Source organism: Artibeus jamaicensis, unplaced genomic scaffold, assembly GCF_021234435.1.
Source record: "Artibeus jamaicensis isolate MK-2021 breed Jamaican fruit bat unplaced genomic scaffold, CSHL_Jam_final scaffold_286, whole genome shotgun sequence".
Classification (NCBI taxonomy): domain Eukaryota; kingdom Metazoa; phylum Chordata; class Mammalia; order Chiroptera; family Phyllostomidae; genus Artibeus; species Artibeus jamaicensis.
The window spans coordinates 898,054-915,619 of NW_026522034.1; the positions used below are offsets into that span (position 1 = coordinate 898,054).

The 17,566-nt window shown below is 42.8% G+C and overlaps 2 protein-coding genes and 1 non-coding gene across 4 annotated transcripts in view; 1 reads left to right on the forward strand and 2 right to left on the reverse strand.

The window, feature by feature from the left end:
* Positions 1–14,252, reverse strand: part of CANX (calnexin) — a 28,783-nt gene extending 14,531 nt beyond the window's left edge. The window contains exons 1-7 of one of the 2 annotated variants that reach the window (XM_037136363.2): positions 14,073–14,252; positions 9,108–9,179; positions 2,945–3,121; positions 2,581–2,654; positions 2,078–2,136; positions 1,487–1,628; positions 1,054–1,135 (exon numbers count right to left, since the gene is read on the reverse strand). In XM_037136363.2, the coding sequence (XP_036992258.1) occupies positions 1,054–1,135; positions 1,487–1,628; positions 2,078–2,136; positions 2,581–2,654; positions 2,945–3,118 (531 nt within the window). In that variant the 5' untranslated portion in view covers positions 3,119–3,121; positions 9,108–9,179; positions 14,073–14,252. The remainder of the gene's footprint in view (positions 1–1,053; positions 1,136–1,486; positions 1,629–2,077; positions 2,137–2,580; positions 2,655–2,944; positions 3,122–9,107; positions 9,180–14,072) is intronic. The other variant, XM_037136362.2, reaches the window with a different exon arrangement.
* The window catches only part of CBY3 (chibby family member 3), a 34,680-nt gene continuing 22,533 nt past the window's right edge, over positions 5,420–17,566 (forward strand). Inside the window, exon 1 of the mRNA XM_053656801.1 lies at positions 5,420–5,506. Within this exon, the coding sequence (XP_053512776.1) occupies positions 5,420–5,506 (87 nt within the window). The remainder of the gene's footprint in view (positions 5,507–17,566) is intronic.
* On the reverse strand, positions 10,950–11,055 carry LOC119042627 (U6 spliceosomal RNA). Its single transcript, XR_005081261.1, has one exon. It is a non-coding gene; the product is annotated as a U6 spliceosomal RNA (small nuclear RNA).

A 17,566-nucleotide genomic window follows, 5' to 3' on the forward strand; every position in this document is an offset into this window, starting at 1 on the left:
TTTACTCCCTCTCATAAAATCCCAAATAAACTACTGTCACATTAAAAGGAAAGCTGAGGCCTGGCTGGTGTGGCTCCATGGACTGAGCGCCGGCTGGATTCCCAGTCAGGGCATACGCCTGGGTTGCAGACCAGGTCCCCAGTGTAGGGTGTCCAAGAGGCAACCAATCCATGTATCTATCTCTCAGACATCAATGTTTTTCTCCCTCTCTTTCTCCCTTCCTCTCTCTAAAAATAAATAAATAATAGCTTTGGGGGGGAAGAAGAGGAAAGCTGATTCTGTAGAAGTACAAATGAACCTAGAGGGTATCATGCTAAGTGAAATTAAGTCAGATGAACAAAGATGTATCATGTCATTTCACTTACATGTAGGCGCTAAAGAACAAAAAGGAAGTAAACAGAAACAGACTCATGGATACAGAGAACAAACTGAGGGTTGCCAGATGGGAGGGGGTGGGGGGAGCTGGGTGAAAAGGATGAAGAGATTAAGAAGTATAAGCTGGCAGGTTGCAGCATAGTCACAGAGATGTCAGCACAGGGAATGTAACAACTATGTTTGGTGTTGGGTCGGTACTAGACTTATTGGGAATTCACTTCATATATTACATAAATGTCTAACCACTGTGTTATACACCTGAAACTAATAAAATACTGAATGTCAACTGTAATCGAAATCTTTTAAAAGCAAAGCTAATTAGTTTATGAGGTTCATATAGATAACAGTGAAAAGAAATGAACAAATTATCAGGAAATTTTACAGGAGATTATGGAAATGCTTAAAAAACAAAGGAATGCATATATCCAGACAGTTACTGATTCTGTCACAAAATGAAATAAGCTACAACTAAAAATTGCACTGAGCGGAAACCAGTAGACAAGCCAGCTTTGAACCTGCATCTCAAATAGAAAGCACAGAAATGTTAAAGTCACCATATCCCCAACCCTCTGAAATGATTCAATGGCAGAACAGGCCTTTATTTTTACGGATCTTACAAGATCTTCTTTCACAGGTAGCCGCATAAAATAACCCCACTGTCAAAGGGAAGTTACCTACCAAGTTGAGTTCCGGGGTTTTGGAAAGCAGTTTCACATAGGCACCGCCACATTCTATTCCATTTTGGAAATTAACCTCATACCTAATTTCAGAGAGAAAAGCAGAAAACCATATGGCACTCTAAAAGATCAAGTTTCTTATTTATTACCCCTTTCCTTATCTTTGTCTCAGTTTAGCATAGATCAAGTGTTTATCCTTAGAAAAGATTCCATCTTGTAATTGCTTTAGAATGACTTCCAAATCCTCCCAGAGTAAATAAATAAAATCAAAGCTTAATACAGATTCCAAGTACTGGGTTAGCCAAAAAAAGTTTAATCCCTCTTGTAATACACAGTAATTTTCCTAATTGTCTTATGTAGAGTAACAGTTTCATAATATGTCTTCTTGTGTCACCCTTCCTAGAAAGTTTCTATCAAAGAAACGTGTCACTTACTGAACAATGAGAGGCTTGGTATCGAACAGGAAGGGCCTGTTCAGTTTAGCGGAGATGGCATGATGCTTGGCCCGAGACATCAGTACAAGTCCTTTGTCGCCTGGAAGCTTAGTTTCCTTCATTTCATCTACTTCCCATTTTCCTGCAAGATACACAAAGCCCCACACCCTAACTACACCTTCAGGGGTCCTTCACATGGTGCACACGACTCTGAGGAGTACAAGTCTGCCATGCTGACATATTTTAACCTACTCCATACTCCAGAGCTGGCCTATTAATATCACACACATGTATTTGACAAATACTAGGATACGGTTTTTTAAAACCTGTAGCATATTCACTTTCCCAAAGCTCTCAAAGGACCTTCCACTTCCAACATACAACACAACAGGTGATAAATTACCTTTCCATTTCATGGTGTAGAATAAACAGGTCTAACCCTATAAAATACAATGGAACACACAGAGACAGCAAAAATTCTAAGGAAAAAAAATGCATACATACTCCCTTTAAACTAGTCTTAGGAAATGCCATGGAAACCACACTTCAAACCTCAGTCTGCTATTCTACTTAAATCAAATGCACTCTCACCATCGTATTTGGCAATTTCATCATCAGTGTCATCTTTCTTGGCTTTGGACAAAATCCACCTGTAATTAAGACAAACCCCAAAATTAAGGTCCAAATGATAGTTGACCAGTGGAAAAAAAACAATGTAAATACCAATAAAAGCAGGATCTATCCAGCTCTTCCTTGTCTACTTAATCACTCTACTTTTAAAAGTCACATAAGTAATGATCGTATCAATATTCGGTTCACAAACCTGTAAGAAAAAGTACCAAACCCATGCAATAATTCCACTTTTTTTAAGACTCAAGAGAAAAAAATTTTCCTCAAGTAACAAAATATAGGGTGGAAGACGGCAACTGGAAGTGAGGACCACAGGTTCTAAAAGACTGTTTTCCTAAATGGGCATGAACACTGGGGATATAAAATCATCATCGCCGTTTCACTATATAAGATGCTATCCTAAAAGGAACCCACTATTCCCCTATGCACATTCGCCTCTAAGTTCTCCCCTAAGAGGCACTTACCCTGACAGAGTTCCTCTGTCAAAGGAATCAGCAAAATATACTTCCCCTGTTGGAACTGGAGCTTTGTAGGTGACCTGTGTCAAACATAAAAATGAACTAAGAACTGAAATTTTCAACAACATTCCTTTTTAATAGGATTTATTCTCTTGATTTTGCTTTCAATTACCACAAAATTTTCCTTGCTGGCCCTTGAATTCAATTCATATATTGTAATTTATCTTTAGCAAGATGTAATAAAGGCTGCCAGAGGCATCGATACGTATTTCAGCAGACTGGCTTTCCCTTTGAAAAGCATCCAAATTTACCTTCATCTTCTGATTACCTCAAGAAGTATAACAAATAAGATTCATAGACCACTTCGGACCTTTGGAGATGGAGGCGTGCTGGTCTCTGGCTTCGATTTTGAGTCTTCTACCTCTTCAATGACATCATCGAGGTCATCCTCAATATCAACCGCGTCCTCGTCATGGCCCTCGTGAGCCCCAACGACAGCAGCACCAAGGACCAGCAGCACGCAGAACAACCACTTCTCTTCCATGATCTACATATAAAAACAGTGAGGTAAGTGTATCACCTCGTCCAGAAACTTTCATAAAGACCACCAATTCCTCTCACTTAAAATCATGGCTTTCAGAGCAGAACTAAAAGGAACAGTACTGCATTTCATTTTACAGATAAAGAAAGCCCAGAGAATCAAGGGTTTTCCTAAAATCAGTTTAGAAGACTCAATTTCAAGAAAATTTCAAAATAAAACTCACCTATAAACAACTGTCCTTAAAAACAAAAAACCAATTGTCCTGCCCTGGCTGGTGTAGCTCAATGGATTGAGCACAGACTGAACCAAAGGGTCGCCAGTTCAAGTCCCAGTCAGGGCACATGCCTGGGTTGGAAAATTTAGCTGATCTTGGGTTTGGCAATGAAGTTTTTAATACACATCAAAAGCAAGATACAAGAAAGAAAAAATTAGTAAGTTTGACTTTATTAAAATTAAAAACCTCAATTCTGTGAAAGACACATAGGAGAATTAAAAGACAAATCAGACTAGGAGAAAATATTTGCAAAATACTACCTGATAAAATAAGAAAACAAACCATTCAATTAAAAAATAGCAAACACCCTCACTGGTGTGGCTCAGTGGACTGAGTGCTCACCGGCAAAATGAATCAAATGGTCACAGGTTCAAATCCCAGTCAGGGTATATGCCTGGGTTGTGGGCCAGGTCCCCAGCTGGTGGCACATGAGAGGCAACCATACACCAATGTTTCTCGTCCTCTTTCTCCCCCCCTTCCCCTCTCTCTGAAAGTTAGTAAATAAAATCTTTAAAAAAAATGGACAAGGGATCTGAACAGAGACCTCACCAAAGAAGATATTCAGGTAGCAAATAAGCATGTGAAAAAATGCTGAACATAATTTGCCATTACATAATTGCAAATTAAAATGAGACACCACCATATACCTGTTAGAATAGCTAAACTTTTTAAAAAATGGCAAGGATGTGAAGCAAGAGAAACTCTCATTTCATTGCTGGGGAAAATGCAAAATAGTACAGCCACTTTGGAAGATAGTTTGGCAATTTCTTTCTTACAAAGCCAAACCTAGTCTTACCATATGATTCAGCAATCATGCTCTTACATATTTACCTAACTTATCTGAACGCTTACAAATGCACAAAAACTTTTGTGCAAATGTTTATAGCAGTTTTATATATAATCACCCAAAACTTAAAGAATAAACTCAAACATTCTTCAGTAGGACAATGAATAAACAAACGAGAACACCCACACAATGCAATATTGTTAGCAATGAAAAGAAATGTGCTATCAAGCCACAAACAGACCTACATAAATTTTGAATGCATACTGCTAAGTGGAAGAAGCAAATCTGATAAGGCAACATGCTGTATAATTCCAATAACATGACGTTCTGAAAAAGGCGAGTTTTACATACAGTAAAAAGATGGCTCTGGTGCAGCTGCCAGAGGTTTGCAGGGAGAGGGGAAAATGACTAGGTAAGCACAGTGAAACGGTACTGTATGCCACATATAGATACATGACACTATGCATTTGTCAAAACCCATAGTACTGTACAGTAGAAAAAGTCATTTTAATATATGAACAATGTAAGAAATCATCTAGGAGGCTGCATGATCCAGGGATAGCCTGCAGGACGTAATGAAACAATCTAATGTATTACAGACACATGACACGACTCCATTCCGGGGGTGGAGGGGAAAGACGCCGAGCAAAGTCGCTCTGGAAGTGACTGAAGTCTGTGAAACTAGACCTTGCGACAGCACTGCTCTTGGTTGGCAAGCTGTTTCTCACGGGCATGCAGATGAACAATCCTGCGGCCCCGGTGTCTGTACACTGGAACTGCACAACGAAGTAAAGGGGTGGTGGGTGGTGGAGGGTGGGAGCCACTGTCACGCTGGGCGTGGAAATTTACAGAGAAGCAAAGGAAAGAGGCCAGAATAATACACATGGTAACCGGCAGGAGTTGGAAGCACCAGTATGATCTCATGTTTAGCTTAATAGACAGAGATCAGATACAGAAATACTTACAGTTATGTGTAAGTGCACCACTCACTCTACGCACATATATTCCCTGGCTGTGTCAGCTGAGAGGGCCTAACGAAACCACACTCCAGTAGCAACCAATACACCTAGTACTAATCACAGTTTCTGTCATCTCCAAGAAGAGGAAACAGCTCTGTGAAGCAATGACTGGTTCTAGTGTTTGAGCAGAAAACACACTAGATGAGCAGGGAGCATCCTGGAGTAGCCAGAAGGAAAGAAGTGTTCAAAGAGAAAACAAAAACAAACCGCCCACAGGGCCAGGGATGTTTGAAAGGGGCAGGACAGAGGCCCCCAAAGCCAAAGCTGCGCAGCAGCAGAGTGAGTGCTGTGAGATCAAGCCCAAAGCCAAGGTGAGTGCCCATGAACCTATACTGATGAAAACAGACTGAAAAATAGATCAATGGGACAGGAGAGACCAACTTCCCACGCAGAAACACCCCAAGTGATCTGTGTGGGTAACGCCATCCTGGAGGAGGTAGAGCTAACTCCCCTCTCCCTAAGTGTGGGCCGCACACAGTGACTTCCTTCCAAAGAGGCCGGACATGTAGAAAGAGGGAAGGAAACCAACTTTACACTGGAGAAACCTGGCAGACACACCTCAGCCAGGTGATCAGGGTCAGCAGGAACAGCAATAGGCCATGTTGGTGGTTAGGTGCCCTCAACACAATATGTGAGAACAGCACTGTAACCTCTGTGATCTTCCCCCCAAAAATCCGTATCTCCAGTCTAGTCACAAGAAAAACATCAGGCAAGTCCCAACAGAGGGCCATTCTACAAAATAACCTGACCAGCAGCCCTCAAAAATGTCAAGATCATCAAAAACAAGGAAAGCCTAAAAATGTGTTGTGGCTGAGAGGAGCCTGAGGAGACATGATGACCGAAGGTCATGTGGGTCCTGGAACAAGACCATGGGCAAAAAAAGCAAAGGGAATCTGAATTAAATATGGACTTTAGTTAGTAGTCACATACCAATGTTGTTGGTTCATTAACTGTAATAAATGTACTAAGCTAAGCTATTAATAGGGGAACTGGGAGTAGATTATACGGGAATCCTCTGTACTATCTTTACAATTTTTCTGTACATTTAAAACTGTTCTAAAAATTGGCTTAATAAAAAAAACCCTGCGACTGAAATATTGAAAGCTAGCCTTAATTTTCCTTTTTGAAAAGAAACTGAGGTCCAGAAACTGTCCTGAAAAAAATTAGTTATTGGCCTAGGTTCAGAAGTCAAGGTTCCCATCCCACCACAAAATACCCCACTTGGTAATTCTACACTGCTTTTGTCTTAAAGACAAAATGATTTTCCACATATTTTAATGTTCAGGAGGATTTCATAAGTCTGTCCCTTTTTAAGTCTTCATTTGTCTTTACATTTACAGAATCGTAAGCAGATAACATACTTATCTGTTGTCATACTACTTCTAAAATCATCAGTAAGAAATATACACCAAGTAGCTCAAGAATAAGGTAGTAATGCTTTTAAAAAACAAACAGCATACTTCCCTCCCAACTTCCCCCAAGCCCCAGAGCAGGTGGTCTCTAGATTAGGAATGGTGAGGAATAAAAGTGAATAAAGAGATGACCTTTAGCCCTGGCTTGTGTGGCTCAGTGGACTGAGCGCTGGCCTGTGAACTAGGAGTTCACTGGTCTAATTCCTGGTCAGAGCACAAGCCTGGGCTGCGGTCAGTCCCCCGCTGCCGGTGTGCAAGAGGCAACCAGTCGATACTTCTCTCCCTCTCTTTCTCCCTCCCTCCCCTCTCTAAAAATAAATAAATAAAATCTTAAAACAAAAAAAAACAAAAACATGACCTTTATACTGAAGAGCACTTTCCATTTGCCACATTCCCCGTCTCTTCTAGCTCACAGCCCACACTCACTAAAACAAACTGACTTCTCTACAGGCAGTCTCTTGCATCCCCGAACACTATAGAACTTTCCCTCAGACTTTATTTTCTGTTTGAAAGCAGAAAATGAAGCACATCATTTTATGGTTTTCTTTTAGGAGTAATTTTCTATCTTTCTCTCATAATTTTTAAGATTGCAAGGTTATTACCTGAACCTCTACAGCAGAGCCCCTTCGAGCTAGGAGGCAAAGGCTGGGTGGATGTGAAAGTCATAATTAGGCAACTCAGTGCTATATGATGGGCCCGCCCACGTAATTGCTGTCTCGGCCAAATCACAAATTGCTGTACACAGGCATGGACCTCCAGGACCACCGGCAACTGACAGTCAATACCAAGCACGCAATACAGTCACACAGAATTATAGTGTTATCTGAAAATTATGTAATGTTATTAACCAATGTTACCCAAATAAATGTAACTTTAAAATATTTGAATAAAACATGGACATTAGTTAATAATGTTTCAATATTGGTTCATCAATTGTTGGAAATGGATAATAGGAGACCTTAATCCAGAGGAAACTGAATGTTATGGCAGTATATGGGAATTCTGTGTACTATCTTTGTAATTTTTGTGTAAATTAGAACTCTTCTAAAACAAAACAGCTCTTCAATGTACTAACAAAACAAACTACAAGCATGAAAATCTTTTAACATCCATGAGTTTACTGAGGTGGAAAACCACTCTCAAAACTACCCTAGAGTCACAGGCCAATGTGAGCCTTGTTTGACTGTCTTATGTCCCTTCTGTGAGTGAGCAAAGACTAAGTCAATAAAGCCAACACTATGGGGCCAATGCTATATGGCTCAGGTTCCAATTGCCACTGATCTAAAGTCAAAACTTACAACATCTAGGTTTCAGAGAAATGAACAGTCTGCATGTCCTTCCAATACGTCTTACAACTGGGCTTTTGACAAAAGCTGGGTGGCAGAGTTCAAGACTGTTTTCTGGAGTAAAAGGAGAAAATCCATCTGATGCCCCATAGCATTAGCTGACAGTTCAATTCAATGTCATGAGCACCAACAAGAAATCAATCATTTTCCTAAAAATGGGTCTCTAACATTCAGAGGCTTAATCTATATCAAGTATGCACAAAATCTGGGGAAAAAATTTTTATAGGTTAAAGGTGACCTGAATGGCTGTATTTATTTGCCCATGTTTTCAAACTTTACGCATCTCCTATATTATTAGCTTATAAGTCAAGGTTCCTTTTTGGGGGGGGATTATGGTCAATATCAAAATAAACTCATCATAACCTACTTTTTAGCAATCTAATTTACAAGAAAATACACATAAGTTAGGCAGTACTATTTAAACTCCTGCTAGTATTTTCCTTCTATAAAAAATGCCAAAAAAGTAAAAATTAAAAAAAAATAACTACCGACATAGATAAAACCACACAGAACTATGTACAAACAATGGCATGGGATACCTGGTAAAATCTGAATAAGGTCTATAGATTGTACCAATGTCGGCTTCCTGCTTTTGTTATTGTACCATAGTTACACAAGATGCCACCTTTGGGGGAAGCTGTGTGACGGTCACAGAGACCTCTCCGGACTATTTTTGCAACTTCTTGTGGGTTTGTAATTATTTCCAAATTAACAGCTTTTAAAATATGCACATGTGTGTATACACAAATACACAATTTTATCGTTGAAGGTGGTCCTTTAAACTTAATCAAAGTTGTCTGGAAACTAGCTTTAAATTGACCTGGTCTTTTAAAAAGCACAACGCTACAAAAGACTCAGAAAGGTGAACTGGATTCGAATTTTGAACTTCAGGCAAAGTCTTTCTCTTTTCCTTTCAGTTAATTGGGGCTTTTTTAAAAAAATCAAATATAATTATCTAACTATATCCAAGTCAGAGAATCTCTACCCTCTGGGATCACGTGGGAAAATGTACACAAAACCAGAAACAGGAACCAAATGTGCACGCATTTATAATATAAATGTTTTGTGGCTTGCTTCCCAATTTCCCAAGGACAGAGCAAAAGCCCAGCTCTCAGGATCTTGGGGTTAGGAGGGTTCTTCAAGAGCATACTCACTGTTATTATTTCGATCCACCCTTAACTCTTAACAAGAGTGAATTTATCTTGAGTTCTACAGATGGAAGTTTCCTATTTTAAAACAGAAGATTCACAGAGTTAACTCCTCATACATATGCAGTGCAGTGTGTGTGTGGTGTAACTTGTCCCATCAGAGAAACTGGGTTCCAGACCCTCTCGCTCTTCTCTGGCCTTGCTCGGCTTACTGAGCTTCCAGGGAATCTTCTATCTCTACATGTCGGATGTGGGTGATAGCTCTACTAACTCAAAGGCCTGCTGTGAAAATATAAAAAGGTAATACAAAGTCTATCAGAGTCCAGTACTTCACAGGTATACTCAAATGGTTTGTTCTTTGATATACCAAGTACAACCACAGTAATACATTTTCAATTTTCATACTGGACCAAAAAAGTCTAATATGCCTGCCTACTCCTCCAACATACTTCTACAAGGCTGAATGATGGGACACAACACGAAAAACTCGCTTTCCTCCCATTACATTAATATGATTTCTTCTTTAACACTTCCTTGCAATGCTGCACAAATACAATGTTAACATTTAGATATGGAAATGTCTACATTTATCTATGATTTATTTCCCTATCACTAATTGTTTTTCTTTAATGATAATTCTATTCTCAGCATACATTCTTTAAAAAGTCCATATTATTTTACTATACACATTTAACTACTACATGAGACTTTGAACACAAAATATTCTAGTTAACAGAAACAAACACATTCTGCATCAAATTTTAACAAATTCAGACAACCATTTAGATCAACTTTAGGACTGGGCAAACACTAAAGAAATATTAAATTTGCCACCTTTCAAAGGCAGAAACCTTATCCTCCATAAGGGTCCCTTATTGAAGGGACCTATTTAAAAAAAATAAGAATTCTATTAAAGATCTTTAGCCCTGGCTGGTGTGACTAAGTGAATTGGGCGGTGGCCTGTGAACCAAGAGGTCGCTGGTTCAATTGCCCACCCGCCTGGGTTGCGGACCAAGTCATACAAAAGGCAACCACTCAATGTTTCTCACTCACATTAATGTTTCTCTCTCTCTCTCCCCCCTTCCTATCTCTAAAAATAAATAATAAATAAAATGTTTTTAGAAAACTTTTAAAAAGAAAAATCTTTAAAACAAATGAAAACTCAAATTATTGGAATTTGTTAAATTTAAGATTTTATATTTTATCCTTTCAAGTCAAATCTACTTTTGTATCTATTTTCCTAAGATATACTGGTCTGTAGTTTCTCCTGAAGTTTTTGCCTGGCTTGGCAAAACTGGCCTCACAGAATGAGCTGGGAAGTGTTCTCCCTCTTCTGTTTGGGAAAAGCATTTGTGAAGAATTGGTGTTTTCCTTCCTCAGTATTTGGCAGAATCACAGTGAAACCATTTGGTTCCGGGCTTTTCTTTGTGGGACTTGTTTCTCAAAATAAATTAGGAAATTTCAACTCTAATTCCTTTAATCCACAAGAAATTAGAAAGAAGATCACAAATCCCAGGTAAGGGATTTCTCTGTCCCTTAATCAGACTGAGGAAGTTCCTTTTGATTCCTGGTTTGTTGAGTGTTTCTACCATGAAAGGTACTGCATTTTGTTAAATTCTGTCTATAGAGATGCTCGAGTAGTTTTTGTCCTTTATCAATGTGGTATATGACATTTATCATTACATGCTGAACCAAGCTTGCATTCACGGGAAAAATCCCAGTTTGTCCTGGTGAGTAAATGCTATTTATATGTTGCCGGATTCTGTCTGCTAGCACTGAGTATGTTTGCATGATTTCATAGGAGGTAGTGTTCTGTGGTTTCCATTTCTTGTACACTTTTTTACTTCAAAAAATATGGGACACTTCACATATCTGTGTATCATCCTTGCAGGGGGACCTGCTCATCTTCTCTGTATCGTTCCAGTGTTAGTGCATGTGCCGCTGAAGCGAGCATGCATGTACTGTTTGCCTGGTTTTGGTATCAGGGTTCCACAAAATGAGCTGACAAGTGTTCTCTCCTCTTTCATTTGTTTGGAAGAGTTGGTGAAGAACTGATGTTAATTCTCTCATGAAGTACGTATTTTGTATAATTCACCAGTGAAGCCATTTGGTTTAGGTCTTTGTTTATGAAACTTAGTCTCTTAAAAGCAATTAGTAAAATCCAATTCTAATTTCTTTAGTCTGTGAGAAATTAGAAAAAGGAACAGAAGAAATTACCTTGCTAATGTTATTAGTTGTTTTTAAAAAGGGTGATTTTTTTTTCATTTTTAGAGAGAGGGGAAGGGAAGGAGAAAGAAAGAAAAACATCGCTGTGTGGCCTCCCGAACATGCTCTTGCCTAGACAGAAGACCAAACCCATAACCAAGGCATGTGCCCTGACCAGGAATGGAACCAGCGCCCTTTCACTTTGTGGGACAATGTCTGACCAACTGAGCCACACCAGTCAGGGCTTTAAAAAGGCGATTTTTAATAAGTCAGTGTGTAATAACAGCCGAGGCAGTCTTTCATTTAGGCTATCCATTCATCTTTCCACTTAAACTTTAAATCTTATTGGGTTTAGATAATGTTAGGTTGCCTAATTTAATCCTCACAAGAACCCCAGAATGTTCTATCTGGGGTTCCCGTTTGACACAGTAGGAATTTAAGACTAAGAGAAGTTACACAAAGTGTCCAAGGTCACAGTTAGACATATACAATAGTGTTTATGAGCAGGAAACTCAGAAGTCATAATCTCTCTTCAACTATTTAATAACTTGGCATACTGGGTGAATTACTCAGGTCGCTGAGCACTGGCCTGCGGAACCAAGAGGTCTCTGGTTCAATGCCCAGTTAGGGCACATGCCTGGGTTGCAGGCCAGGTCCCCAGTTGAGGGCCAGCGAAAGGCAACAAATCCCTGCGTGTGTCTCTCACACACTGATGTTTCTCTCCCTCTCTTCTTCCTCCCTTCCCCTCTCTCTAAAAGTAAATAAAACTTAAAAAATAAATAAATAATCTCCAAATAATTTTCACAGTTCACAGTTAAGCTAATTTAAAAGTACATGTGGTGCCATTAAAAAGCATTCCCCCAGCCCTTCCCTAACAGAGTTCTACATAAACCACACAGGTCACAACCATGTTCACCGTTTTATTATTCCCCAGTTGTTATGAGCTGTCGATTTTATTTACACTGTTCACTGCACTATTAGTTTGCCACCCTAGTTGTCCCTTCCAACAGCCCCCCAGGTAAGGTATACAGGAGACAATGTGGAGAGCAAAGAGATTCAAAAGCTGGTTGCCTGCGCTGGGCCTGCACTGGTGCTTACCAAATGTCCCTTCAGCCCCCTAAACTATCTGCAAGGCAAAGCGAACTCTAACTAAAAGGACGCAATAGCCTGATTGCCAAAACTGCAGCAACTGACTTTCGTCAAAACGTTCACCCATCGTGGTCCTTACAAGATAGTGTGAGTCGAATCTGCTAAGTTAAGATAGCACAGTGTGAAGGGTCGCCGACACCCATCCTCAGATAGGTCAGAAAATCTGCCTGCGGTAGGTAGGGCGCGGGTACTGCCTTCCACGGTTCACCCTGGATTGCGCTGCTCCCGAGGCCGACGGCTCCGCTGCACAAGGGAGAGCTCCCTAGAGCTCTCCACCTCTGCTCTAACGTCAGGACAGTTAATGGACAACAAGGCGGGGATGCTGCTCACGGTCCTCGCGCACTGCTTGGAAAAAAAGACTAGGGCACAGAGTGACTTTAAAGATCAATACAACTCGCCTTTAAAACTTAAAAACAAAATCCTCATTCAAAAATCAAGCCAACGTTCCATTCCTCACGCCGATGTAAAGGGAGTGAACTGTGGCTCACCGGTCTTCCCTGCCCTTCAACTCAGTTGAACTTCCCTCAACCGGCGTCCACTTGAGTCCCGCTCCGCGTCACCCCCGCTCCCGGAAACGGGACCCTACGAGCCGCGAGCGCGGGGTACCAGTCCGTGAGGTGCGCCACCCGCACTCAGGCTGCAATTCACTGCAGTCCTTTCTCACCGCGCCGTTAAAGGTGCATCGGACTTCCCCGTCCTGTTTTAATACACACCTCCATCCAATTCCAGCAACTCCACCGGGTGTTACACCCATTACCGCGGTACAAAAGGTAAGCAGATTGCCTAAGTTCACAGTTCACACAGCAACAAATGGTGGATGAACAACCGACCAGTTGAACCACGGCTTTGATCTTAACCAAACTTAACCTTAACGCCAAAAGTGCCTAGCTCTCAACTACAGTCCTAACCTGATCATAAAACCCATCGCGTGACCTTGGGCCAGTTCCTCACCGTGGAACGAACGACCCGCCCACGGCGAGCTCGAGTACTTTCTTGCTTTTCGTGTCTGGTGAATTTCCGACTGGATTACTTTCCACCTCAGAACAGGTGAAAATGTTCAGAGTTAAGTTTTTCAATCACCGCGTATTCTAGTACATTCTGCATACTCTTCGGGGTCCTAGGTTTCCGTCAGTCCTCGCTTCGCGGCTGTTTTCAAGTACCGAACCCGTAACATTAATCAAATATTCTCTCGATCCGGTATCCCCTTTCTCCACTACTGGGGTTATCGACTAGGCCGATCCCACCCCAGACTTTTACCCGGTTTACTCCAGGCCACCCCTCGGCTGCCCAAGCAGCCAGCAAAAGGCCTAAGAAACCTCGAGAAGCAAAGCCAGGGGCAAAAATTGGCTTTCCCTGAGGTCACAAGAGCGAGGCTCCAGGGCACCTGCCACGCCTCCCGACCCCAGCGGCGCGGCCTGGGCTTGGATCCCCAACCGAGACAGTCCAGGCTCGGGCCTAGCCCCTCACGACCAGCGCGCGGGCCACAGCCTGAGCTCTCGAAACCCAGCCCTACCCCTCGGCCCCGGACCCGTCTGACTCCTCGGCCGCGGCGCCATGCACCCAGGCCCCTGGGGTCCTCACAGGCCCGAAGAGAAACGCAGGCCTCCCCCGACTCACCTCGAACCTCCCGGGGCCCGCCGGCTACGCCCGCGTCTCCCCTCGACCGCACACCTGGCGCCGCGCTGCAGGGGAGACAGCCGCAAAAGAGGCCCGACCGTCACGTGCTACTGAACGAAAAGGCCTAGGCGACCGCTGCTGCCGCGAGCGATCGAGCGCCGCCGCACGAAGTCCGGCCCTACCTCCGCCCCTCGATCCTGAGTAGCTCCGGCCAGCGCAAAATCCCGCCCCCAGCGGCAGTCCCGAAATACAGTTGGCCAACGTGGTCATCGCTCTAATCACCTTCCCATCCGCCCCCCTAGGGCTATTCTTCGTGGAGTGTGGGGATTGGTTGGGAATGAGGCAGGAAGTACCTGTTGGTTGGGCGGGAGGGGCGGGGGCGGGCCAGAGCGGATAAGGAAACGCAGGCGCGCGCTCTGGGGCGGGGCCGGCCCAGCAGACGTTTAGGCGCCCCGTTGACCTGGTGCCTTAATGGGCGGGCTGCCCGGCATTTCATCCCAACCCATGTGTTTAGCTCTTGGATTTTGAACCCTGGTCCCAGGCCCCGCATAGTGTTCCCTTCGTTGAGAAGGCAAATGGCTAGTGGTAGAAAGGGTGGGAGGTCTGCCATCGGGTAAGGCCAGTTCCCCTAGCTGCGAGTGCGAGTTCCCGAGGGGTGCTCGCGGAACCGGTACGGGTTCCCTCCGACAAGCCCGGAGTCGCCTGCGCAGCCTTGTGTAACCACCCGTCACCATTCCTGCAGAGTCGCCGCTCTTGGCCTAAGAGCCTGCGGCTGCGACTTTACCCAATATAATAAACTAGAGTCTAAAATACTGTAATTCAAGGTTTTTTCAACTTTCAATTTGTAATCTATCCTGAAGTAAGATTAGGCATAAAGTCACAGAGACACACGACAAGATTGAAAGAAAAAGATGGTGCCTTGGAAAAAGATTGCAAACATACCACTACTTTAAACCTACTTGTAGTACATCTTCAGTTTTCAATGTGCCGAGAACCTCAGAAAATGGAAGTAGCTAAGGTTTCCTCAGACTTTTGTAGGTCCTGCTCTGTCTTGCATCTGCTTGTACACCCGAAGACTGACTCCTGGGGTGGAAAAGCTAGAATCAGCAGATGGATCGCCTATCCGAGGACCAGCTTTATTCCCCTCTGCCACCTGGAAGGGGGGAAAAAAGGAGTCAGAGTTTGGTGTTTGAACGAGTTCAGTATCCTCTAACTCTCAGCCCCATGATTTGGGTAAGGGAATTTTGCTTTTCTGTTTACCTGGGGAAGTGGATTATTTAACGTACAGTAATATTCTGGATGACACCTATCCCAAACAATGTGCTTAAAATGTAGTTACAGCCCTATTGGCGGGGCTCAGTGGATTGGGCATCATCCCCCAAACGGAGGGGTCACCAGTTTGGTTCCCTTTGGCAGCACACGTCTGGACTGCAGGCACGATCCTGCACATCGATGTTTCTCTCCCTCTCTCTTCCCCTCTCTCTAAAAATAAATAAATAAAACCTTTTTAAAAACCGTAGGTACGGGCCCTGGCTGGTGTAGTTCAGTGAATTAAGTGCCAGCCTGAGACCCAAAGGGTCTCCAGCTCAATTTCCAGTCAGGGCACATCCTGGGCTGTGAACTAGGTCCCCAGTAGGGATCATGTGAGAGGCAAACACACATTAATGTTTCTCTCCCTCTTTCCCCTTCCCTCCCCACCTCTCTAAAAATAAATAAATAAAAATCTTTAATGAAAAAGATTCCACACCTGGTTGGTGTGGCTTGGTGGACTGAGTGCCAGCCTGTCAATCAAATCTTAGTCTGGGCAGACGACTGGGTTGCTGGGTTGCGGGTCAGGTCCCCAGTTGGGGGTAGGCAAGAGGCAACCTATTCTTGTATTTCTGGCACATAGATGTTACTATCCCTCTCTCCCCCCTTTCCCCCTCTCTAAAAATAAAATCTTTTTAAAAATATAGTTACAGGAACTGCATATGTGAGCAAAAGAACTAATCCAGCGAAAAAAGATATATACCATAATATGGAGTAGTACTTGACAGAATTTAGCGGAGTTTTGAATTGAGAGGAACTGCTTTCATCCAAAATGGACAGGAAAAGAAGTAAAACTTGAGCTAGACAGGATATGCAGGATTTCTACAGATGGAGAGTTGGAGGAAGGCTCCTTTAGACGAGGGAACAGCATTTGCAAAGGCAGGGAAATGAGTATACGTGTGTTTGGGGACATCATGTACAGGGGTGTTTGGGGGTGTTTGGGCTGAAGAAGAGTGTTCATGAAAGTGATGGCAGGTCAGCTCCAGAGATGAGTTAGGGGCAGGCCTTGAAGACCTAGCCAAGGAGCTTATAGGGTGATAGTTTAGATTTTAGATTTGGGTCATGATTTAGATGTTTATGAAACATTATTTTAAGATTATTCCAGAGGGCCTGAAAGACAGAATAACAGTTGTAAGGCCCATTCGGAAGCCACTTTTTGCTGCTCATTAAAGGGCAGAATTAGGAATGCCAGACATACAGAAACAAAGATATTGAATGTCAATGCCAGAAAATGGTCACTTGGACTCAGGCTAAGGAAAGAGGAACCAAAGCCGATACCGAGTGTGTGAGCCTGGGTGACGAGGGGTGAACTGTAGAGCACTCTAACATAGGAAATTCCAGTTAGGCTGATCCTGGGAATCCTGGATCTGGGCCCAAGACAGAGCAGGGCTAGACAACCTGCCTAAGATCCTGCTAGGGATTTTCCAGCTAAAGCATAATGTCCTGCAAAGGAGGAAGCCAAGACAAACCCAAGGACAAGAATAAGATTTCCTTTTTTTTTCTTTTTCTTTACAATTCGAAAGCAGTGCCTGTTTATTAAGTGACCAAATTACGGAAATAATCATGGTAGACACTCAGTTCATCCTCCTTATAAGCCTGTTGATGAAATCCCTTCCAGAGAAGAGAACTGCAGGCAATAGAAATTTGAAGGTTTTCCAACAGTGTGGATCTAATGAATCAGATCCTCTGTGCAGATGATGCCACAGTCACCATGAGATGGGACAATCAAAGTGCTATCTATCAGGGCAATTCACTTCTTGTTGATTTTGCCTTAACCACCCTTGTAGATCCATTCATTTCTCACTTTGGGTTGGGGTAGCCCCTGCAGTATATGGTTCCACAATCCTCAGCATGTTACCCAAAGCTTTGTCAGGCTCACAACATTGAAGAGCCAGCGAAGGCACAGGAACTGCGACATCATTTAGACCTTCTGGGCTCACACTGTTGATCCCTGTGATACTGATGCGTAGTGCCTTTTAGGGTCCTGCATGGGAGATGCCCACATTTCTTGCCATCCTCACCATCCGAATCTCAGTTCTATCTCTGTCCATCTGCCTATATTCCTGTGACAGTGCTTAGCTTTTTATAGACAAGCTTCCTCCTTGCCTCTTGAAGAATCTTTTGGGCAAACTTCAATCTCGGGCACTTGATCTTCAGCTCTGTGAAATTCCTCCCCCTTTTCTTAA